This window comes from Ipomoea nil, unplaced genomic scaffold, assembly GCF_001879475.1.
Source record: "Ipomoea nil cultivar Tokyo-kokei standard unplaced genomic scaffold, Asagao_1.1 scaffold1770, whole genome shotgun sequence".
Lineage (NCBI taxonomy): Eukaryota > Viridiplantae > Streptophyta > Magnoliopsida > Solanales > Convolvulaceae > Ipomoea > Ipomoea nil.
This window is the reverse complement of record NW_017618198.1, coordinates 802,026-824,633: the sequence shown is the minus strand read 5'-3', so window position 1 is coordinate 824,633 and position 22,608 is coordinate 802,026. Positions and strand designations below refer to the sequence as shown.

General features: G+C 37.4%; 3 protein-coding genes across 6 annotated transcripts; all 3 read right to left on the bottom strand.

Moving 5' to 3' along the window:
* Positions 1-6,987: 6,987 nt before the first annotated feature.
* On the bottom strand, positions 6,988-11,341 carry LOC109192242. 4 transcript variants are annotated; one of them, XM_019342811.1, is made up of 4 exons: positions 11,196-11,341; positions 10,927-10,949; positions 8,543-9,580; positions 6,988-8,262 (listed from the first exon to the last, which is right to left on the bottom strand). In XM_019342811.1, exons 3-4 carry the CDS (start codon positions 9,461-9,463, stop codon positions 7,483-7,485), a joined length of 1,701 nt encoding a protein of 566 aa, XP_019198356.1. In that variant the 5' UTR covers positions 9,464-9,580; positions 10,927-10,949; positions 11,196-11,341; the 3' UTR covers positions 6,988-7,482. The 4 variants fall into 4 exon arrangements, with proteins under 4 accessions (XP_019198356.1, XP_019198359.1, XP_019198357.1 ...); XM_019342814.1 differs by having other exon boundaries at positions 10,927-10,968; positions 11,196-11,288; XM_019342812.1 differs by lacking the exon at positions 10,927-10,949.
* Positions 11,342-13,458: 2,117 nt separating this feature from the next.
* LOC109192612 (caffeoylshikimate esterase-like) lies at positions 13,459-14,904 on the bottom strand. Its single transcript, XM_019343324.1, has 2 exons — positions 14,111-14,904; positions 13,459-14,018 (listed from the first exon to the last, which is right to left on the bottom strand). Exons 1-2 carry the CDS (start codon positions 14,864-14,866, stop codon positions 13,677-13,679), a joined length of 1,098 nt encoding a protein of 365 aa, XP_019198869.1. The 5' UTR covers positions 14,867-14,904; the 3' UTR covers positions 13,459-13,676.
* LOC109192284 (mitogen-activated protein kinase kinase 5-like) lies at positions 14,880-17,315 on the bottom strand. Its single transcript, XM_019342857.1, has 2 exons — positions 16,482-17,315; positions 14,880-14,960 (listed from the first exon to the last, which is right to left on the bottom strand). Exons 1-2 carry the CDS (start codon positions 17,313-17,315, stop codon positions 14,880-14,882), a joined length of 915 nt encoding a protein of 304 aa, XP_019198402.1.
* Positions 17,316-22,608: the final 5,293 nt, after the last annotated feature.

Genomic DNA, 22,608 nt, shown 5'->3' with positions numbered 1-22,608 from the left:
GGGTTTTCGGGCCCAAGGAGGTCCAACACAACCTTTGGTCGGAGGATACACCTCTTAGTAACAGTAATGCCTACTTTCAAAGATCACGGTAGTACTTCAGGAACTCTTTGTTATTTTTCACTCTCTCCCGGGTGTCCGGAAATGCCTGCCTATTACAAGAATGGAGGAGCCTTTATATAGTGGCTCCTCCTCATTCGACTTAAAGGCCCTTTAACGGCCGACTTCAAGGCTAATCAAGGGATGGAGCCGTTGGATGCCATTACTCGGTCAACCAACGGCTCTTTTAGGCTCGTAACCGCCCGACTGTGCCCGGCCTTTAATGCTTCAACGGTTCTCCTTTAAAGTCACCTCTTTAATGCCTTCAACGGCTCCTCGAGCCAGGTCCTTTCCTGGGCTTGGGCCTTGGCCGACTCCCGGACTCGACCTGATCACTCCTTGGGCTCCTCGTTGCTGGCCCACCTCTACCTTCTTTGGGCCCCTATCTCTTGGGCCGGGGTTCTCACCCCATCAATATATATATATATATATATATATATATATATATATATATATATATATATATATATATATATATATATATAACTAAGATTTTAACATTAAATATTAATATTGGACATATATTTTTGCGCATCGTACATATGAAATACTAGTCTCATACATATATATATATGATAAAATCTTAATGAATCACACATTCCGAAAGTAAACTTTTGGGGCTAAAATTGTATTTCTGAAAAACCAAGTGGTGGCTCATGCAATTTATAGGGCATTTTGTTTTCCGGCAATGGATAATTTTGGTGAATTCAAAGTCATCACCTAATTGAAAGTGAGTCAGTCAAAATTCCAACGGTAGCGAACCATTACCGACAAATTCGGTCCCCGTAATCAACGGTGCGGTTTGAAAGACTATGACAGTCACACGACAAAGGGACGCAATCGTCGGACGTCGGCAAGTGAATAGCCCAGCACGACGAAATACATACTTCTTCACTTTAAAAATTGTATTTACATGTCATATTATCAAAATTACAACATACAATTAACTTACAATAATTTTGTGAAAGAATGAGGTTCAAATTGATCACGGAACGTAACCTAAAAATGCAATTATGTTACTGAACCAAAAAAAAATACAATTAAACCACTGAACACTCTAAATGTATGCAATTTCACATGATAGTAGGTTACCTGCTTACGTGGCAGCTGAGTTGGCACTTTTAATAATTTTTAATAAATTGTAATAATAATTTTAAAAAAAAAACGACGGGGTGTTGGTCGTTTAATTTTTATTTATTTATTTTTAAATTATTAAAAATGTCAACTCAGCTGCCACGTAAAAAGGTAACCTACTAAAATTGATGGTAACCTGCTATCCGGTGAAATTGCATACATTTAGAGTGTTCAGTGGTCTAATTGCATTTTTTTTATCAGTGGCCTAATTGCATTTTCAGGTTACGTTTAGTGGCCAATTTGAACCTTGTTCCTTTTGTGAATTAAGTCAACTTTTAAGTCACACGACATGTCACTCTTCCCAAATTTCACCATTGTGACCAACTGAGCTGCCCATGCAGGCAAATAAAAAAATAAATACATGTGTAGCAGTCTTGAGGAATAGAAGAGATCACAATGTAAGAGTCTCACTCTTTTGTGAAAGTAGTTGATGGGGTGTGGACCCCGGCCCAAGAAGAATTGGGAAGCCCAAAGAGAATAAGATGCGGCCTACAGAAAAAAGGGCGGAAGCCCAGAAAGTAATAAAACCCGAAAGAAGATCCGACCGAGTCGAGTAGACGAGCCGACTCCAATGTCGGGACGAAGACTTGGCGAAAGTGACAAAGAGCCGTTAAAGGGCATTTAAAGAAGCATTGAAGAAGCCGGTCAAAGAGCCGTTGGGAGGCCCAGTAACAGCAGCTCAACGGCCCTCCGATGTAATTAGCCATCAAAGCCCAATTTATTGTACTTAAAGCCCGAATTAAAGGAGGGTCTACTATATAAAGGCCCCTCCGAGATGTAAAACAGGCGAGTCCATGCCCAGAGAATAGAGAGACACGTTTACTAAAATTATCCATTCCCTAATATTTTAGATAACTTTATTGAAAGGTATATCCACCAACCAAGGTTGTGTTAGACTTCTCTGGACCCAAAAACCCTAAAACCAACATAGCTCCTTGTCAATACTAAATAGTAAGTACGGACTTTTTCAACTAGTGAACGCTGAGTTATTATGATTTATCTATCAAACCCGCATGGGCAGCTCAACTGGTTATAGAGGTGAAACTTTGAAAGAATGACCAAGGATCGAGTCTCACTCGCGGCAGTGTAGGAGCAACCTCAAAGTGAGGGGGATTCCTTTGTGCACAGTTAACACCGTCTAGCCTTTGTGGTTCATGTTCAGTTAAGTTACCTGATTTACATACCCTTTTGAAAGAATGATTTATTATCTATCAATAATTTTAGTGAATTGAAGTGTGGGCTTTTAAGGTAATAAATTTTGTCTTTTATTGGCGGGGATTTGTAGAGAGTTAACGCATCAGACGTCGGAGTGATCATATGAATGAAACATTAATATTGCAGACAAGACAAACCGACTATCCTCCGCTTTATTATGGTTGAATATGAGTCCTAATTTAATGGGGCCCATGGCCCAGATAGCGATGAGTGAGTGGCCCAAAGATGGACAGTTGGACCAATACGTGTGTGGATCGTGGGCTGGGAGCCCGTCTTCTTCTACCGACCTCAAATGTATAAAGGGAGTAAGTATTAGATCAAACTAATTAGGTAGAAAACTAGAAATGGTTGAAAGTTAGAATCCAAATTGAAAAGAAATTGCACTTTTCATCCCTAAGTTATAAGGTAATTGTAGAATTCGTACATAAGTATTGATCATGCTCACTTTTTGTCTCTAAGTTATTATTGGTTGTAATTTTTATCATTTCGTGCTCACTTTTCGTCCCTGAGTTATACTAAAATTGTAAATTTTGTCCTTAATGTTTTATTAGTAAAGGAACGAAAAGTGCAACTTCAATAATAACTTAGAGACGAAAAGTGTAATTTGACCAACACTTAGGGACGAATTCTACAATTACCTTATAACTTAAGGACGAAAAGTGTAACTTTCGCTTAGAAATTAAATGTTTAATGTTATATGTATTCTAGTGATAAAACAGGAATGGGTATTAAATAAGTCATTGAATTTTAATAACTTGTATAATTAGATTATTGATCAAAAAATTTATACAATTAACAGGGCATTTGGTTGGAGGGGGTGAATTATGTGGGAAAAGAATTGTAATTTCATGGGAGTTGAATTACTGTGAATAAAGTGGGAATTTAAATTCCAGTGTTTGGTTGACAGGAATAGAATTATTGGGAATTTCAATTCCAATGTTTGGTATACATGGGAATTGAAAGGGAATAAGTAGTATAAAGTCAAAAATGTCCATTATTGTTGTTAGACATTAATTTTAAGTTAAAAAAGGAAGGGGTAATGTTGACTCATCACTATCTTTTTTTCCCAGGAATTAAAATACCAGGGGGACATGAGATTTTAATTCCATGAAAATGGGGAAATTGCAATTCCCTCCAACCAAACTACGGAATTTAATGGCCTTTGGAATTAGGTGGAATTAAGTGGGAAGGGAATTTAAAATCCCTCCAACCAAACGCCCTGTAAAATTCTTTCAGTTGAGCTCATCGCATGGAGTTTTCATAATGCAGTTGATTATATCTTTTTTGTGAGTTGCAAATTATTATATAAAAACTATATTTACCCAGTAACACTCTGAGTAGTGAATGTGGTTTTTCTCGTTGGAAAAAAAATGTACTCCCTTCGTTTTATTTTATGTGTCTGATTCGGTTAACGAGGCTTGACTGAAGTTATTTTAATTATTTTTTCATAATATTAAGTTTAGTATTGGTATACAAAATTTATATATTTAGAAACTATATTAAAAGTACTATTAAATACAAAAAATTAAATTTAAAAATAAGTATATAATACAAAAAAAAAAAAGAATTGATTTGACCTCAATAGGACAGATAAAATGAAATAGAGGAGGAGGAGTACAATTTAAACATTTAACACTAAAAAATTATGTAATTCGCCTTATTTGCCAATCGCTTACCAGGAGAATCAACCGAATTTTTGAGTTGGCATATGATGTGGCTAATTTGAAACGTTGGTATCGACATGAATATTATGTGGCATAAACGTGTCAAAAAGATGATGGCATGAATAATATGAGGAATTGTACTTCCTTCTGAAAATAAATTTCAATGAACCAAACAAAAAGCATTTTCCCAAAGTTTAGGGGATTGACTCCTTTTGATAAATATTTTCCATCCAATCAAACAAGCTAAGAAAAGTAGTAATGGGTTATCCTTTTCTTTCTTAACAAATACTTACATTTAAAAAAAAAAAAAAAAAAAAAAGAAGCAAACCCCTCACTTCCCACCCAACATGATTATCAGCTCACAAGTTTGATTTTTGTCAACATTCTCATGGTCGAGTCCATCGCATAAGATCTTCTTAGTGCGATTTACTTCTTCACTGTAATTTGTAGACTATTACACATAAATAAAGTTTATCCTGTGTACACCATTAGATAGTGACTATAAGTTTTCCTTATTAAAAAAAAATGGTCCCTAACTACTAAAAATGTGCCATTTATAACTTTCAAAGAAAAAAACAAATCAATACTCAAATTTTCAAATTTGCTTAATTTGAACTCAAAGGCGAAAGTAAGTCGCGCTGCAGTTTGGTGGAAGTTCCAATTTCGCTTCCCTGCCAATGAGCTTTCTCAAGTGTAATGTTGATGATGCACTCTTCCATGATAAATCCAAGAGTTTGGGAAGAATGATAAATCCAAGATTCCAAGGTGGGTTTCGAGACGAGACTGGAGCATTTGTGGCAGCACAAAGTGGATTACTGTTATGCCCCGGGATGCGTTTCATGTCAAAACCTTATCTTGTAAAGAGGCCTTCTCGTGACTCAAAACTAAAGGCGTCATTATTGAAACGGATTGTCTTAGGGTCTCACTAGGCATAAACAACAAACACACTAACACTATGTATACAAGGTCTATCATTAATGCGGGTGATTTTTCCGAGGAGGAATAAAATATTACTAGGATTCGTGATCAGGAGATTTGAATGTTGAGTTACCGGGAAGGGAATGTCGTCCTTCCCTTTGACGTTATTGTCCTCAATATCGCTAATCTGTTTGGCAACACAAAACCCCAATGACAACTACCAATGCATACATAATGCAGGAGAGTTGTCTCAAATAAAACTGACCAAAACTCGACTAGATTAGTTTCATTCTACGGAGTGCAAACAGAGATGTTAATAGGGCGGGGCGGACCCTCCATCTCCACCCCCAACTTTCTCCCCCATTTCCCATTCCCCTCGCCATCTGTACCGGGAAAGGAAAACATCTCCTCATCCCCATTCCACGGAATTATTTTGAAATGGGAAATCCCCTACTCCACCTGTAACTTATATAAAAAAGATTAAAAATTAAAAAAAAATAACTCATATATATTAATCTTCAATTTAAAATACTATTAAATATTTTACAATTAAAAAAAAAAACACACACACACGTGTGTGTATATATGTGTATATATATATATATATATATATATATATATATATATCCCTGCCCCCATCACTCATCCCCAATCCCCTACTTTTGTCCATGTTCCCTTCCTCGTCGAACGGGGAGTCGAGTTCCCCGTCAAATACGAATACAATTGACATCCCTAGGTGCAGATATATCAGGTGCGTATACAAAAGTGCAGAAAAGAATTAAAGGAAATGCATTTCTTCAAGTATCAAAAGATGGAAAGAATACAAAACCAAACATTTGCAAGAATGATCTCAGGACCTCTGGCTGCTATGTTTCTTTTCTTCTGGTGGTACAAACTACAAAGGAAAAAAAAAAATGGGCAAGAATTGTTCCAATTTCCAGTTCTCACAGCTGCACATCTCTCCTGGCTTGATATCCAAACCGTGCCCGCCTTATATTCCCTCTACGCTTCTTGTATATCCTCCATCCAACCCACCCAGCACCAGCTGCAGCAAATACTCCTATCACAATCCCGGCCTTCTGTCCTCCACTCAACCCACTCGAGCTTCCAGATTCCGGTGGTGTCTCTTGTTTAGGACCCGAATGTGGCGATGAAGTTGGTTTAGGGGTGGGAGGAGTAGGAGCTGGGGAGCCTGGGGGAGGGGATGGCGGTAAAGTTGGGTTATTGGTGGGAGGAATACGAGCGGGGGAGTGTGGGCCAGGGGATGGCGCAGGCTGTGCATGGACACTGAAGTGTGTGAATATGAGAAACTGTACCAACAGACCGAACAAGTAGAGCTTCTGCATGGTGGTTAGTGATGATCAAATTTGTTCTGAGAGAATACCGCAAAGAATGTGAAACTGCAAATTTATCTCAAACGAACCAATAATGACAATGGAAGCAATGATATAAACGAGGAATGCACAAATGGAACAAACAGAAATGACAAAATCCAACAATGTGGAAGAGCATTGTAGACCACGTTTAAGGTTGACAGTGTCATCTTAATTAACGGTAATATACTAGGAATATTGGTCTAAACAAGATCTCTATATCAGCCAAACACTCGATGCTAGTTCTTGGTGTGCCTTTCAAAGGGACGAAAAGACAAGTTTTCAACAATGATTAATCATGGCCATCAATGTAAAGAGCTAACCTGGCAGACCACCATAGAAATGGTCTTTTATCTGCTGAAAGCAATCTGCATCTCAAACACGCCTTCTCCATTCTCCAAGAAGATGAGTCACTTCCGGTTAACCCTGTCAGTCTTCGAATTTGGCTGGTTAAAAAGAGAAGCAGAAGCAAAGATGTCAAAATACCACTTAACATATAAATCAAGAATCATATAAAACAATGCCTTATTGCAACTACAGTACATCTAGAAAAACAAGTAAAATTCAGGCAAACCAAATTAAAGAAATGAGCAAAATCTCGCATCCATTAATTGGATAAATGTTTACAAATACATAAATGGATGATATATGGGAAGCAAAAAAAAAAAAGATAAAACCACAGGTAGTGTGTAGACACAGCCAAACGACAAATCTGCAAGTGTTGATGGACACCATCTCATTTTGACGAAGAAAACTGGATAAAACAAAATAAAACAAAACAAAACAAAAAAAATCTTTTTACAGCAGGGAAATAATTCTGAGATTAGCTTCTAGGTCTCTCTCCCAGGTGACAAACTAAGTTAACTGGTTCGGCACACTCTGCTTTCGGGATATATCCTAAGTCCAAGGCTTCAGAGCAAAGCTATGAAACAGAACCTAAAGCTGCTCCGTTTTTCCTTGTGGCATGGAGAAGTTCCTTCTACAAGCCTATGACGCATAATATTATCTTCCCTGTTAGAAGTTGTACCTATGCAACTCTTCAATTCTCTCCATCCCATTGGATTATATGGCTCCACGTGCATCTAGTTTTCACTAGATTGTTCTTTGGGGTTTTCTTCTTCTTGGGCAGACTCTGAGATCTTTTCTTTCTCAGATTGAAGAACTGTGGGCCCCTCATTTTCAGTGGTAGCTTTCGGAGAGTCCAAAGCTTTTGCAGGTGACTCTACCTCACGGGGTAAAGCAGTAGAGGCATTCTGTTCCTTGGGTGACACCGGAGACTCCACTACTCCCGCATCTCCCTGAGCAGCCAAATCAGTGCTCTTCTCTTCTCTCTTTACTATTGGCTCTGAACCCTCTGTATCAGACTGTTTATTTGTAGTATCCTCGTTTTCTGAGGGTGCTTCTCGAGCATTTTCAGCCTTGGCAAGTGATTCATTTGGAGCGTTTTCAGCCTTGGCAAGTGACTCATTTGGAGCGTTTTCACCCTTGGCAAGTGACTCATTTGGAGCGTTTTCAGCCTTGGCAAGTGACTCATTTGGAGTGTTTTCAGCCTTGGCAAGTGATTCATTTGGAGCGTTTTCGGCCTTGGCAAGTGATTCATTAGGCTCCGCCTTGCTTTCTAAAGATGTGAGGTCATTATGCTTTGCGGGTGACTCTTCAGTTTTAAGAGTTGATTCTCCATCCTTGGCGGCATTCTCAGTGGACTCAGCAGTGCTCTCCTCATTGTTAGCTGTTGTGTTTTCTTCCTCTGCAACTGGCTTCACTTCTTCCACTATTGGCCCAAGCTTCCCTTCAAGATCCTTAATTGCAAATGTTAAAGCTCTTGCATCCCGAGAAGCTGCTAATTTCGCACGAGGCGATGCCTGTTTGTAAGAATAAAGAATATAAATCCACCAGTGAAGGCAAGACAAAAATTTTGTTGGTCCTCCATAAAACATGCACATATTTGCCAAAAACAATATAACACTTCTCAGGATCATAATAACAGTTCTATCTATCTTGCAATCAAATCAAATAACTAACAAAAGCCGTAAAGGAAATGAGAAGGGGAAAGAATGTGCTTACGGAGTATTTTATTTCCTGAAATGGTAACTTAGTAGGAAGGGAAGAGGGAAACGAATAAGTATGACACTCAAAACTCACCTCCAACAGTTGTTCTGCCCTTTTATTCAGGGCTTCGGGAGAAGCTTCCTTGTGAACAAGTTTTAAGATGCAGACCAAGTGAGCCTGTAGGTTCTCGGTCCGGTGTTGAGGTATATTGCACTGTGGAACTGTAGATTGACAACCTACCGGATAAAAGGGGCAGTTCACGAGCTTCATTTGACAAGTAGTAATGCAATGCCTGTCCATATCCCGCCTCATTATGGTTTCCGGGCATTTCTGCTCGCATGGGATTATTTTGAAAGGACAGGAAGAGTCATGTTCTTCGGCACGTCCTGCAATGAATATAACATTACATCCCTCGTGGTCACAGTTCATAACCCTGAAATTGCAAGAGGGAAGATGTTGTTGCAGCTCTTCGTCAGACCTATACTTCATACTGCAATGGTAGGTGTTCTTGAAGTCGACGTTTCTAAGCAAAGTTTGTGCAACCGCCTCCCTCCGCCCGATCAACCAAAACCCGTTCGTTTCCATCTCCTGCACAAAATCGTCTATCCTATCTTCTCTCCTATCACTCAGAACCCATCCCGAGACACGGCTAAAAAAATTCCTTTTTGAATGTGCGAATTCATCAATAATATCAGAGATAATATCGAAAGCATCAGTAGGTGCTTCGGTATTGGCATCCCCTTCCAAGACAATGGATTCAGCAACAAACGTTTCACTTCTGTGGACAAGATAGTCCACCATTTCTCGTCTAATATCAACAGCCACTGAACCAGGGCTCTTGAATATGCCACCTGTCGTGTTGTCAACACAGGCAGAGGATAATCCTGTAAGGAATTCTTGTGCTATCTTGTGAACCATTTCTGTATCGAAAAGGTTGCAGGGAAACATTGGACCTTCCTCTTTCACCTCTTCAATTGTTGCTGGTTTGTCAGCATCACTTGCAGGGGGATCCATGCTCGCTGGGGGTCCGTGCTTGCAGGGGGGTCCGTGCTCGCAGGGGGGTCCGTGCTCGCAGGGGGGTTTGTGCTTTGAGATTCTTGCATCATGTTCAGTACCAGAATAAAATGGAGTCTGAAAACAATAAATAAAGGCATCAATTGCGCCAGCAGAGAATGAATGGAAGAAAATGCTTTAAAACACCCATAGTTATTTCAAGGAAACATCATTATATGATCTTCAAGAATGAAACCAGACAACTGTCAGCATGGAAAGAATAGTTTACATGCTGACCACTGTTGCAAAAATCGGCCTAGGCCCTAAGCACCCCTCTAGGGTGCCGGCCGCCTAGGCGCCTAACTCGGCCGACTCGGCCTTGCTAATTTTTTTTCATTATATATATATAATATGACATACACCCACATAGGTGCACTATTTTGTTTTTTTAGTCAGCCGTCTAGGCGCTAGGCACTACTCTGCTGCCTGACTAGCACCTGGCGCCTACTGCAACCATGATGCTAGTTGACATGCATTTACAAGCATCCAACATAAATCCGCACATCAAGAAGTAGAATAGGCTATGAACTTTTCGTTTCAAATTGGAAGCACTTATTGGTGAATAAAACAACCACATTATCTATCATCTAGTTCCAGTTGATAGACTCTAGAAGCTGTCTAACAACATAAAGAATTTAGATTAGACCGCGTAGGGATTGATGAACAATATGGGCAAGATTACGCTTTCCCTGACCACTAAAGTAAAGACTTCAATGAAAGGAAGGAGATGCAGTGGGGGAAGGAAAAAGCTTAAAGCTTTTGGAGATTGATCTTTGGTTTTCATCAAAAACAAAGAAGGCTAAGGATGGATTAAGAGCTGAGACAAAACACCTTCTGAGAGGTCAATTAAGTTGTAAATTTTGTTTAAGTCACTAATGCTCAATGCATAGCCTTTTACTTCATTCTGGGAGGCCAATAATGATACTCCTTCTGTAATGTATAAAATATCATCTATTATCATTTGGGAAAGGTAATTACTAAACAAAGAAAAGGCACAAACTTTTCCCAAATTCGCAATCATGGAACAACCCAAAAATTTGTAAAATTGAGATCTAGAAAGAAGCTCTAAATCATATTACAAAATGCAATCAAACACACACACCATCTCTGTTTCATTTAGCCATGAGAAATTTGTCAGATACACATATCCTCCATTACAGATTTAACTGATTTAGCCATCTATAATCAAAATCAAACACCATAACTGCATTTTTTCATGGCACAAATCCCTTATGATTAAAGAACAAAAAGAGATCGAACACTAAATCTTACTATGGAGGTATGAAACTGGAAAAAAAAAGGCATTGGCAAATCGAGTAATAGAATTAAACATCTGAGATTAATATACCTTATATACCTATATTCCCATTCTAATTCGCAAAACACGAACACATTGAAGAATGAGGGAGAGGTAAAAGGATTACCTTTAACTCGTACGGTGAAAATGCTGGATCAGAAGAGAAAACCCGGAAATGGGTTTGTTTATTATATGCAAAATCAAGAATGAGAGAATCAATCAAGAACAGTTACAACCCAACGAAATGGCATTTCTTGCTCTATATATTACCGTAAAATGTCAAGAGTTTTAAAAAATGCCGATAAAAAAAAGTGTGGGTGGGAGTAGAAATGGAAATTAGACAAAGAAAAATTTTAAAAATAATAAAAAAATTCAGGGGATTTGTGTTTCATGTACCTCCAATTTTTGCAGTGGCTTGCCACTTTTGTCTCCGATCTTGGAGTTGGTGGGCACTGGGATGTTGGTAAAAGCTTCATTCTGTTTGTTAATGTCATATAATATAGTATAGTTACATTAGTACGTGCATGCCATGCCTTTTTTTTTTTTTTTTTCATTTAACACATAATAAAATTAATTGAAAAATGATTAAATATGTCCATAAACCCAACAAATTTCATATTTTTGGGGTGCGACGGCAGCTGGCAGTAAGGTGGTGGCGGTGGCGATGGCGATGACGATGACCTGGCAGGTTAGCGAACGTCGACGTCGAATAGCAGATTGGTTCTGAAAGACTTGATTTAGAAGAATAAGTTGTCTCGGGAAAATGACTTTTCAAAAAATAAAAAAAAATAAAAAAATATTTTTCAAAAAACACTCATATTTTTCATTGACTTTACCCTCATTTTCCATTGACTTCTATTTTTTCTCTCTTACCAAACACTAAGAACCCGAACTCGGGTTTCCAAACACGCCATTATATCCAATTTCTCTTTTGGAGTGCTTCTCCAATGGTTAAATGGTTCATTTGCGAACTAATTTAAGAGCTCGAAGCCAAAGCAAATCAACACTAATTACATACAATAGTGAATTTAACCATTTAATTATTTTTACATCCACGATTCTTCATCCCTTCAATAATTCAAATGTTACAAAAGTGGTGGATTACGTTCCTCCCGCCTCCATGCACCCTAACACAAAAGATTAAAGCAGCATGGTTATATAATTATATAAAAATTCCCATAATTTATTTAATTACGATGTCTTTTAACCCATGATATAATATAGGAGGTTTAAGTATATTTTTATATGCATCTTTAGATTTATTAATTACTTGATGAAATGAGTTCAAATTGTGTTAATATTATTTTGATAAATAATAAAATAACTATTTTATATTATAGTTTACATGAAGAGTATTTAAACGATCCGTTTGGAGAAAGCTCTAGCGGTGAAAGAAGCTCTTTCATGGGTGAAAGAGATTGGTTATGATAAGGTGGCCATCAACAACAGTGCGGCTACCAAGGATAAAACTATGAGACTTAAAAAATGTCACAAAGTAAAGATAAGAGTTATGTGTTCATGCTTTTAGTTTTATTAAAATCTCAATAAGATAATAAAGAATTTTAGTGTTGATAAGTCTTTAAAACACAATGCAAAAAACAAAACAAAAAAAAAAAAACAACAAAAAAAAAACAAAACAAAACAAAACAAAACAAAAAAAGAGTAAAGAAACCTATATCAGCTTTGATTCTTAAACTTAAACTTCAAGTATGCAAAACCATAATCAAACATTTTCGATAAAGTTTCAATTCTAATTTCATAAACTATCGAATTAAGGATCACACATCCAGGATCGAAATTAAATTGTGGTGACATCTATGGTGCAGTGATAATTAAAAGATTGAATCCATACTATTAATATAAGAAAAAACTAAATTGAAAACTAAAATTTTAGCATTCAAAAAAGAAAACTAAAATTTTAATTCAAAAACGAGTAATTTAAAAAAAAAAAAAATTGATCTTGAGTATTAGTGGCTCTATTACAATGCAACAGGGACGGAGCCAGAAATTCGGTTAAAAATGTGATTGTGTTAAAGTCATAGGGCAATGAGTAAAAAGAATTGTAAAACTACATTGATAGCAAGATTTGAACTCTTAACCTCATTATGGCTAAATATATACTCTACTGCCTAATCTAACTCACTTCTTATTATCACTTTATAGTTTTTTTTTTATACTAATACTAAAACATGTACTATATATACATATATGCATACAAAAACTATATATGGGGTTGGGGTGGGGTGATGGGGGCAGCTGCCCCCCTTTGGCTCCGTCCCTGCAATGCAATATATGTTTTTTTTTCAGTAATTTTGAATTTTAAAAATGAAAATTTTCTATTTTTAATACAATTCTCCGATTGCTAAGTGTTAACTGTTGTCATGGCATTTGAGAGTTGAGAGTGATCTTTTAAATAGTGGGGTCTAAATGTTAATATAATAAATTATAGGGTAGAAATCACATTAACACTTTTTTTTTCTTTTTAAAGTACTACTGACTCTATTAGATTGTAGTATCTATTCACCAAGGTTGAAAAAATCGCTATGTCTCTTTAGAGGTTTGGGGACCACCTAGAGCGATTAATCGGGCCTTGCAACACTGTTGTTCATACATACTTTCTCATTCACTGAGACTCGATCTCATGCCAAATCACTATATGTAATCTGAACAGCTTGGCGCATTAACACTTGTTAAATGGAGATTAATGGGGAGTAGTCCATACAAATTATATTATAATATAAAAGAGTTAAAAAGGAAAGTCGTAACTAAAAGACTCCCAACTACCATCCACTTTATTCAATACTGCCCAACTAATTACCCCCAACTTCCATTTAATTGCGCCATATGCTCCGCCGGCGGAGCACGGCGGCGTGTGTGTTAACTGGTGGGGTTTCCGGCTCTGGTTCTGAGCCACTGTATAACGTCTCCAAACACGCGCTCCACGTTCTCCTCCGGCTCGCCCACCAGTTGGTGCCACATTCCGGGATATATATTCAGAGTCTTGTCCTTGCTGGCGGCGCGTCGGTACAGCTCTTCCACGCACGCCGGGTCGCAGACGACGTCTTCCCCGCCGTGAATGATCAGGAACGGGACTTCCACTTCTTCGAACCTCGCTTGCAGATCCCTGCACACCCTCAACAGCTCACGCGCCGTCGCTGCTCGCGGCCTCGCCATGGTCCTAGTGGGGCTTGCTATCGCCAGTTTCCTCTTCCATTCCTCCTTCATTCGTACGTGACGGAAATTGGAAAGCAAATTCGATGAGTACTCTAAAACGGAATTTAATGGCGGAAAAGGAAAATATCAAATCTGACCTTGAATGAGACGTCGGGAATGGAGCCGCGCGTGGGGACCACGTGCCAAGTCGGGATTAAGTACGCGGCAATGTCAAGGAAATGCTCCAGCGGCCATGGCGGCTTGAACTTATCGCTGATGCCGCACATGGCCCCGTTCAAAACGACGCCGTCGAAGCGCCGTTTCGGGGCGGAATCGCCGCGGCGGAGCGTTATGAGCAGAGCAATCGCGCCGCCGAGAGACTCGGCGTAGAGGAACGAAGGCAGCTCCGGCGGCACGTGGCGGTCACGGAACGAGTCGAAGAACGCTACGCAGTCGTCGACGACGGGGTTTATGTCCGGTATGTGAGCCTTCAGCCCCCCCTCGGTGTAGCCGTGGCCCTGGTGGTCGATGGCGCAGACGGCGAACCCTTGCTTCGCGATGTGCACGGCGGTGAGCTGGATCAGCCAGTTGGAGTCGCCGGTGAAGCCGTGGACGACGCAGACGGCGCCAATCACCTTCGCCGGAGGGAGCGGGGTCCACCACTGGGTGAACAGCTTGAGACCGCGAGAATTGGTGACGAACTCGGAGCCGTGACTCACCGAGTGGCGCAAGTAGAACTCGTCGGCACTCAGTGAGCCAAATGGACTCTCCTCGTTCGCCTCTGCCACCGGATGCTTCATACTAGGGTTCATCTCCGGCGAATGTACAGACAGATGAGAATTCAGGGAAAGAGATGATATAAGAAAGGAGAGATGACGTTTGGTAGTTTCTCGTTGGAGACACTCATTACTCATTAGCCATTCCCATCTACTCACTACTGACTGTATTCTCAGAATTACTTATTTCACTTTGATCCTTCAAGTTTGCAACAATGATAAATCTTGGTGTCTATTATATCAAAATTATGAATTCACCATTCTAGTTTACACTCAATTTCATTTTTTTTGTTAATACAAAATAGGGAAAATCCCATAATCATAATCCACAAATTAAATGATCGAGAACATGAATTTCATAGTTATACTTGACTATTAGGTTGTGGTTTGGTTTATAGTTCATTGAGTTTGTAATTTTAGTTGTGATTGATTTTTCTTGAGTTGAGCTTTTAATTTAAAACAAAATTTTTAATTTGTTGTTAATAGAAAAGTTTATTTTTTTAAAAGTGATACAGTATTATTTTGATATCTTATATTCTTTTCTCAGTACGTTTTACTCTTTCACTTAGGGTGTTGGTCGATCTTAATTTTTGGTATATTACTATCGACTGTTATTTAGATGAAATATTAAATTGTACTACTTCCGTCCCATTTTATGTGTCTTAGTTCCGTTAACAAGGCTTAACTGAAGTTATTTTTAATCTAATTTTTCATAATATTAAGTTTAATATTTTTATACAAAATTTATATATTTAGAAAATACACTAAAAGTATTATTAAACACAAAAAAAAAATCAAATTTAAAAATAAGTAAAAAATACTAAAGAAATAAATAAAGAAGAAGTTAGTTTGACCCAATAAATAGTAAGTATACAGATAAAATGGGACATGAGTATATATATAATTATAACAATTTTTTTGTCAAAATGCTCCTCAATTATTGCTCATTCTCAATTTTGCAGTTTGACTTTCAATTGCATCAAATGGAGTTAATACCCAAAATTGTCCTTAACTATAGTGGTTTTTCTCAATTTCGTCCTAAACGGCTTTGGTGACTTAATGTAGTCCCAGAGTTTCGTGTTTTTACCCAATTTAGTCCCAGACTTTTGTATTTTTGATCAATTTAGTCCCTCATTTGTTATTCGGTCCATTTGTTGTTAAATAAATAGGCAATTCAGTAATTTTAATATTGACATCTCTTTACTCATAGACATGTAAAGTGCGAAATCTTTTTTTTTTTTTTTTTTTTTTTTTTACGAATTACTCCCAGAATCCCTCCTAAACCTGCGAATATAAAATTTGATTCGTAGGTCTAAGAGTAATTATAGGTGTAATTCGTACAAGAAAGATGGATTTCTCACTTCGCAGGTTAAAAGTAAAGAGAGATCAATATTGATAATATTGAATTGTCCCTTTATTTAACACCAATTTGACAAAATAATAAACGGAGGACTAAATTGAGCAAAACACAAAAGTCTGGGACTATATTAGGTCACCAAAGTCGTTTAGGACGAAATTGAGAAAAACCACTATAGTCGGTTAGATCTTCTAAAATTAGGAATTTGAATGCTCGAACAAATATAACAGAACATCAACATGCTAAAGAAGTATAGGAACTGAATTTTGTAGTTACAATGTACCAACTATCTTACAACTTGAACAACTATACAATGTACTTACAACTTGAACAACTATACAATGTACTTACAACTTGAACAACTATATAGTGTATACTAATCCTAATTTGCATTACCGGCATTTGCATTTGCCGGCTGAGTAACAAAAGCATGCTGTGTAAGGTTGCTACGGTGCTTCTTTCCTGGGCATTTACGTTCAGGCAAGAATTGAGGAAGTCAATTAACTCCTCCGTAGCTCCGGGCACCTCCTGCAGCGGGAGGGAATCAGTAATAGCCCTATGAATAGTGTCTAGATTAGCACTAAAATCAACCTGGGCGAGTGGGTAGTGGCCTACAAACAGCTCCCACACAACCATTCCCGTACCCCAAACATCTTGTTGAAAAAGATTTAGGGCATTCAATCCCCTTCTGGAGCTGGCAGCCTGTATTGCCTCGGGGCTCAAATATTGAGCCCCGTGATTCGGTAGGGCAGGCCTGACTGCCGCCCGCTCCAAGGAGGGGATAACACGACACATGGCAGCCTCTATGATCTTCGAGTGCCCAAAGCTGCACAGCTTCACAGTCATGTTCGGGTTCACCAACACGTGATCGGGTTGAATAGCCATATGTGCTATTGATTTCTTGTGGATATGAGTTAGAGCCTCCAAAATCTGATTTGCGACCCTCGATAATTGGACCTCGTCCTGAATATGTAGTCCATTAAGGGACCGGCCATTGATGTACTCCAGGAGAATCTGTGTATTGCCATTGTACCAGTTTTTGTTAGAATGGTGCTTTCTAATTAGGTTTTGGTGTCGTCCAACCAGCTGAAGAATTTGTAGCTCGTCATTGTTTGTTGGCTCTTCCAAGCAATTGGTATGCGTTGTCTTCAGGATGTACTGCATATCACCATCGGCCCTCCTTTTGCGAACTATAGTAACCTTCCCGGTGAGACGTTCCCCAAGTTCCATTTCATGGCACCGGGGTTGGTATTCAGGTGGGGGTCGGGGTGGACCGAATACGTCCATGGCTCACTGTGACAAGAAAAAAATAAAAAGAAAAAGAAAAAGGGAATTAGTCTGTGACCAATATGCATTGATAGCAAACAATATTCACTTTAACAGCAAGTGATTGGTAAGTTGAAAGATAGTGATAGAGAGCTACAAATTAAACATGTGAATCATAGAGAGCACCGGCGTACGTCGACGACTACTATGATTACATCGTCCCCTCGTCGGGGCGGCGAAATTGTCTTTGGTTCTTGAAACCTTAGACGCATGCATGCGGCGTTCCGTTCTTGTTGGCGAAGTCCCGGCCGGACAAGCCGGCGCCATAAACGCCGGCCGGTCTCTACAGTGCGGCTAAATATTAAAGAGACGCAAACTTCACCGGTGACAATCAAAACCGTAGAAACACACAACAGCACCTAGCATGCACGCTAAAGACACCACACACAACAACGTACTGCATTTACAAATTAAAATTAATGTAGGAAATGCGTACCAAGAAATCAGGAGATGAATTGAAGAGCTAGCGAACTATGAGCGAATCTGGGAATCTGAGCGTCGGTGAGTAGTGAAAGAGCGCTTCACCGGTGACAATCAATGAGGAAGGCGGAGTTGTCAGAAATCGTAGAAACACACAACAGAACCTAGCATGCACGCTAAAGACACCATACGCAATGCATTTACAAATTAAAATAAATGTAGGATAGGAAATGCGTACCAAGAAATCAGGAGATGAAGAGGTAGCGAACTCTGAGCGAATCTGGGAATCTGAGCGTCGGTGAGTAGCGAAAGAACCAACCAGGACTCGCTCTCTTTAATTTCAAGAACAGGACGCCGTCTCGGATATATAGGCATAGGCGCTCATCGTGAGATTTTACCTATATATATATATATATATATATATATATATATATATATATATATATTCTTAGTAATTTGCAAATTAAAGTATTAGGTGAAGAATTGAAGCTAGGTGATTGTTAAAATATTGTAATTGCAATAATATCATTCTCTCAGTAGAGTAATATAATACATAGCTAATACCTTGTATATGTTCCTGAGGAAATATTATTGTGACTGACAATGGGCTCGAAGGGTGCCATTAATGGAGGCGACAAGCCGTTGATTCCAACTATATTTGCAGGTGTTTATCTCTCTTTCTCTCTCTCTTCCTGCCTCCATGTTTCTTCAATTCATTCCATCTTATTTTTACACTTCATTTCTATTTGTGGGTGCAGGAAAGAGTAAATTTAGGTTTCTGATGATGATAAGTAGTAGGATAAAAGGGCTTCTGTGGGTAATAGTTAATAGGAGGAGGAGGAAGAAGATGATGCCTTGGATAGGGTGTTCTATCCAAATGTTGAAACCCATCTAAGCCTATATCCACAAGCTTCTGCTTTGGGTAGGCGGCTGCCATTTCAGAAAGCTGCTGGATGGGTTTTAGAGTCTAGTGTGTAGTATGAACTAGAAGAAGAAGAAGAACACCCTAAACATTAACAACATAGAAGGAAAGGTATATGATCATGTGGAATAACTTGAGAAAACAAAATATACTGGAGTATTTTTTTAAAAATATTTCTACTAAAGTTATTATTGTTTGAAAATGATAAGTGTATTCATGAGAAATAAGTGTATTAAAGGGGAGACACGCGTTTTTAATAAAACGACGTCGTTTTTGCATCCGTATGCACCATGTATGGTGCATACGGATGCACAACATAATTTGCCGAGTTTATGTATATTATGTTAAGAGTTTATGTGTATTACATTAAGAGTTTATGTATATTATGTATTATGTTAAAATTATGTGTATTATGTTAGGAGTTTATATACTTTCTACTATATAATTATGTACATGCGAAACAGGAGATTTTTAGGATGCACAATATAACAATTGCTAAACAAACCCTGGTTGTCATACTACGGACTTTCGTCTTCTTCCGACTGCGCTGCGAGCGTCCTTTTCTCTAAACTCACCCGATATCAATGAAAACCAACAAATGTTTTCGGTGATATGGCATTTCAATCAAATCGCCAGGAGACATCCACTTCGGATTTTAAGTTACATAGTTCATTTGTCCGTCGCTTTTCCTTTGTGTGGAATATTTTTCTTTAATTTCAAGATACCAAAGTGGAAATTTTTTGCTACCAACAGCAAATATGTTATTTCTTTTAACAGATTGTGTACATCAGTGCTCTCCAACAAAGATAAGTACTTCTTTAATTTACCAGCTTAACCTATTTTGTGATGTTTATACTTTTTTTTTTTTTTGTCGATTTAGGATTTATTATTAAAGATATTTCAATCAGTAGTATAACTTGAGTTCATATTGAAAAATAGGCAAAATTATACTGGGCTAGGATTTTCATATAAACTGTATACTTTAATTATATATATATATATATATATATATATATATATTCACTAGGGTGTTGCTATTTGCACCACTCTTTGGTCAAAAGTAGGTATAAAGTATCTTGAAATTGTAAAAAGGTACAAATTTTCAATAATTACATAGGTGGTGTAAATAGCCACATGGGGGGTTCATTTTGCTATTTGCACCACCTTAGTTAAACCTCATTTATGAGGTGTAATTAATAATTTTTTAATTCATAATTTAATTAAGAGAAAATTGTACTTTTCCCCCTAAGTTATATAGACGCATCTACCAACTAAATTTGTTCGATTGACTTTTTTTGCAGGTTGCTAACAGGTTGCCTATAAGATGATGGTTTTTAGAATGTGTTGTTTAGAGGCAATTCAACGCCCTTGCAATTAGGAGGCTGAAGGAGATTCGGTACTACAGGGGCATAAGGCACTTTCAAGGATTGCCATGCAGAGGACAGCGGACTAAGAACAATTGCCGTACTCTAAAGGGCAAGAAGGTGGCCATTGCAGGGAAGAAGAAAGCACACTACAAGAAAAATGCACATAGACAACACTAGAAAGACAACAGTTTTTAAGAAAAATGTTGTCTTTTGTATAAAAGACAGCAGTTTGGTCCAAAACCGTTGTCTTTGATGCAACACTTTTGTCAAAGACAACGGTTTTTACTTAACCGTTGTTATAAGTGTGTTGTCTTTGTGCATTTTGTGAAAAGACAACACCACAACGACAACGGTTTTTTAAAATCGTTGTCTGTGTTTTTTTTTTTTTAAAGACAACAGTTTTTTTAACCGTTGTCGTTGGTGTGTTGTCTTTAAGCGCACTAGAATACACAACACTAGAAAGACAACGGTTGTTTAAAATCGTTGTCTTTGTGCGCTTTTTTTTTTTTTTTAAAGACAACGGTTTTATTTAACTGTTGTCGTTGGTGTGTTGTCTTTAAGCGCACTAGAATACACAACACTACAAAGACAACGGTTTTTTAAAACCGTTGTCTTTGCGCATTATTATTTTATAAAAGACAACGGTTTTATTTAACCATTGTCATTTATGTGTTGTCTTTAATAGCACTTGAATATACAACACTACAACAACAACGGTTTTATATAACCGTTGTCATTGCGCGTTCTTTATTTGTTTAAAACAACAGTTTTATTTAACCGTTGTCTTTGGTATGTTGTCTTTAAGCGTATTTGAATACACAACACTACAAAGACAACGGTTATAAAATATAAAAAAATCGTTGTCTTTGCGCATCATTATTTTATAAAAGACAACCGTTGTATAAAATATAAACAAAAATGTTAACAACAACAAGAGTCAAACCTATGACCTCAAATATAGCAATTAAGGTTTAACCAACTAAGCAACACAAACTCTTATGTACCAAAGTGCAACATCTCGTATATAATTGGGTTACTTTTGTGTTGTCTGTGAAAACCAAGACAACGATTTTATAAAATAGGTTAAGGATGCCTCTAGGAAGAATAGAACTTGAGACTTCTAACATAATCTAACATTTAACATAACAAACTAAGCTAAACCCACTAAGCCACACCAACACTTATATACTTAAGTGCAATATCTAAGATATAACGAGTTTGATTTTGTGTTGTCTCTGAGAACCAATACAATGATTGTATAAAATACAAGTTAAGGATGCCACCAAGAAAGATAGAACCCATGACCTCTAACATAACAAACAAAGCTAAACCCACCAAACCATAACAACTCTTGTGTAATAAAGTGTTACACCTTATCTTTTACCTATAATTTGGACCTTCATTATTTTTGTTACGAGATAAAAATAGATGTTTAGAAGATCTAGAACAAAAATAAAAATGTAATTAAATTTTTTTGTCTAAATATAATGCATAAAAATTTAACAAAGAAATAATACAATTCAAAAGTTAATTTAAAATTGTTCACCAAAATTTCAATGTCAATTCATTAAAGTTTTATTTTCAATTCATTAAATTACATGCCATATAATGGCCCTGTGCGGTGCGGTGTGGTGTTCAGAATGGTGTGAAGGGGTTAAGGGCGATATGTTTGAACTCTATATTCACAATTACAGAACTCTATGTTCAATTTACTGTATTTAAATTATGAATCTACGACTTAGAAATTATGAATCTAGAGTAAAGATTTTATAAATCTACAGTATAGAATTTATGAATCTACAATATAAAAATCTATGAATCTCGCGTTCTATGAATCTACTGTTGCCTAGCGTCCCAGATAATAAAGTTACTATTTTCCAATCCCCGTTCTGTACCTATATACCCGTTACTATTTTGGGCCTAGTGCCCCAAGTAATAAAGCTATTATTTTCTTACCCCAGTTTTGTATCTATATACCCGGATTATGATAGACCCGCTCCCAATATAGGTGACAGTTCACTTTTAATTTTTTTTTTTTTAACATTCATTTTTAGTCCTATATATTATTCTGACATGACCAATTTTGGTTCTATAGACTGTTACCTATAAATCTAAGATAAAAAATGAAATTCACTCTTCTTTAAAATTTGACTTTCAAGGGTCAATAGTGTATGTTCTTTTTTACATTTATTCTAATTCTCACATATTAGTATATATGACTGTGATTTGGTTTTTATTTTGAATTGTTGGTTCACGGTTCCGGATCCAATTTGAACTGTAGGTTCAAATTTTATTTTAAAATTTTATTTTTTATTTTTAAAGTAGTCTAAATGCAACAATAAATATTAGTAGATAAGTTTGATGGTTCATATTTTAATTCAAGATCTTAAATGAACAATCGATAAAGTAACATAAATCTATTTGACCGTTCAATACAAATTAAGTTTTTCTTCTCATACACTTCACAAAAAATCTCTTCCCTCTCAAA

What these genes read in the sequence shown, in the direction of transcription:
- LOC109192242 (XM_019342811.1), bottom strand. Translation starts at nt 9,463, where the DNA reads ATGGATCCCCCTGCAAGTGATGCTGACAAACCAGCAACAATTGAAGAG. An exon ending in GGGCAGAACAACTGTTGGAG is followed by an intron (nt 8,263 to 8,542) that starts GTGAGTTTTGAG and finishes TCTTACAAACAG; the next exon opens with GCATCGCCTCGTGCGAAATT.
- LOC109192612 (XM_019343324.1), bottom strand. Translation starts at nt 14,866, where the DNA reads ATGAGTAATGAGTGTCTCCAACGAGAAACTACCAAACGTCATCTCTCC. An exon ending in TTCCCGACGTCTCATTCAAG is followed by an intron (nt 14,019 to 14,110) that starts GTCAGATTTGAT and finishes GTACGAATGAAG; the next exon opens with GAGGAATGGAAGAGGAAACT.
- LOC109192284 (XM_019342857.1), bottom strand. Translation starts at nt 17,315, where the DNA reads ATGGAACTTGGGGAACGTCTCACCGGGAAGGTTACTATAGTTCGCAAA. An exon ending in GCCGGCAAATGCAAATGCCG is followed by an intron (nt 14,961 to 16,481) that starts GTAATGCAAATT and finishes TTGATATAATAG; the next exon opens with ACACCAAGATTTATCATTGT.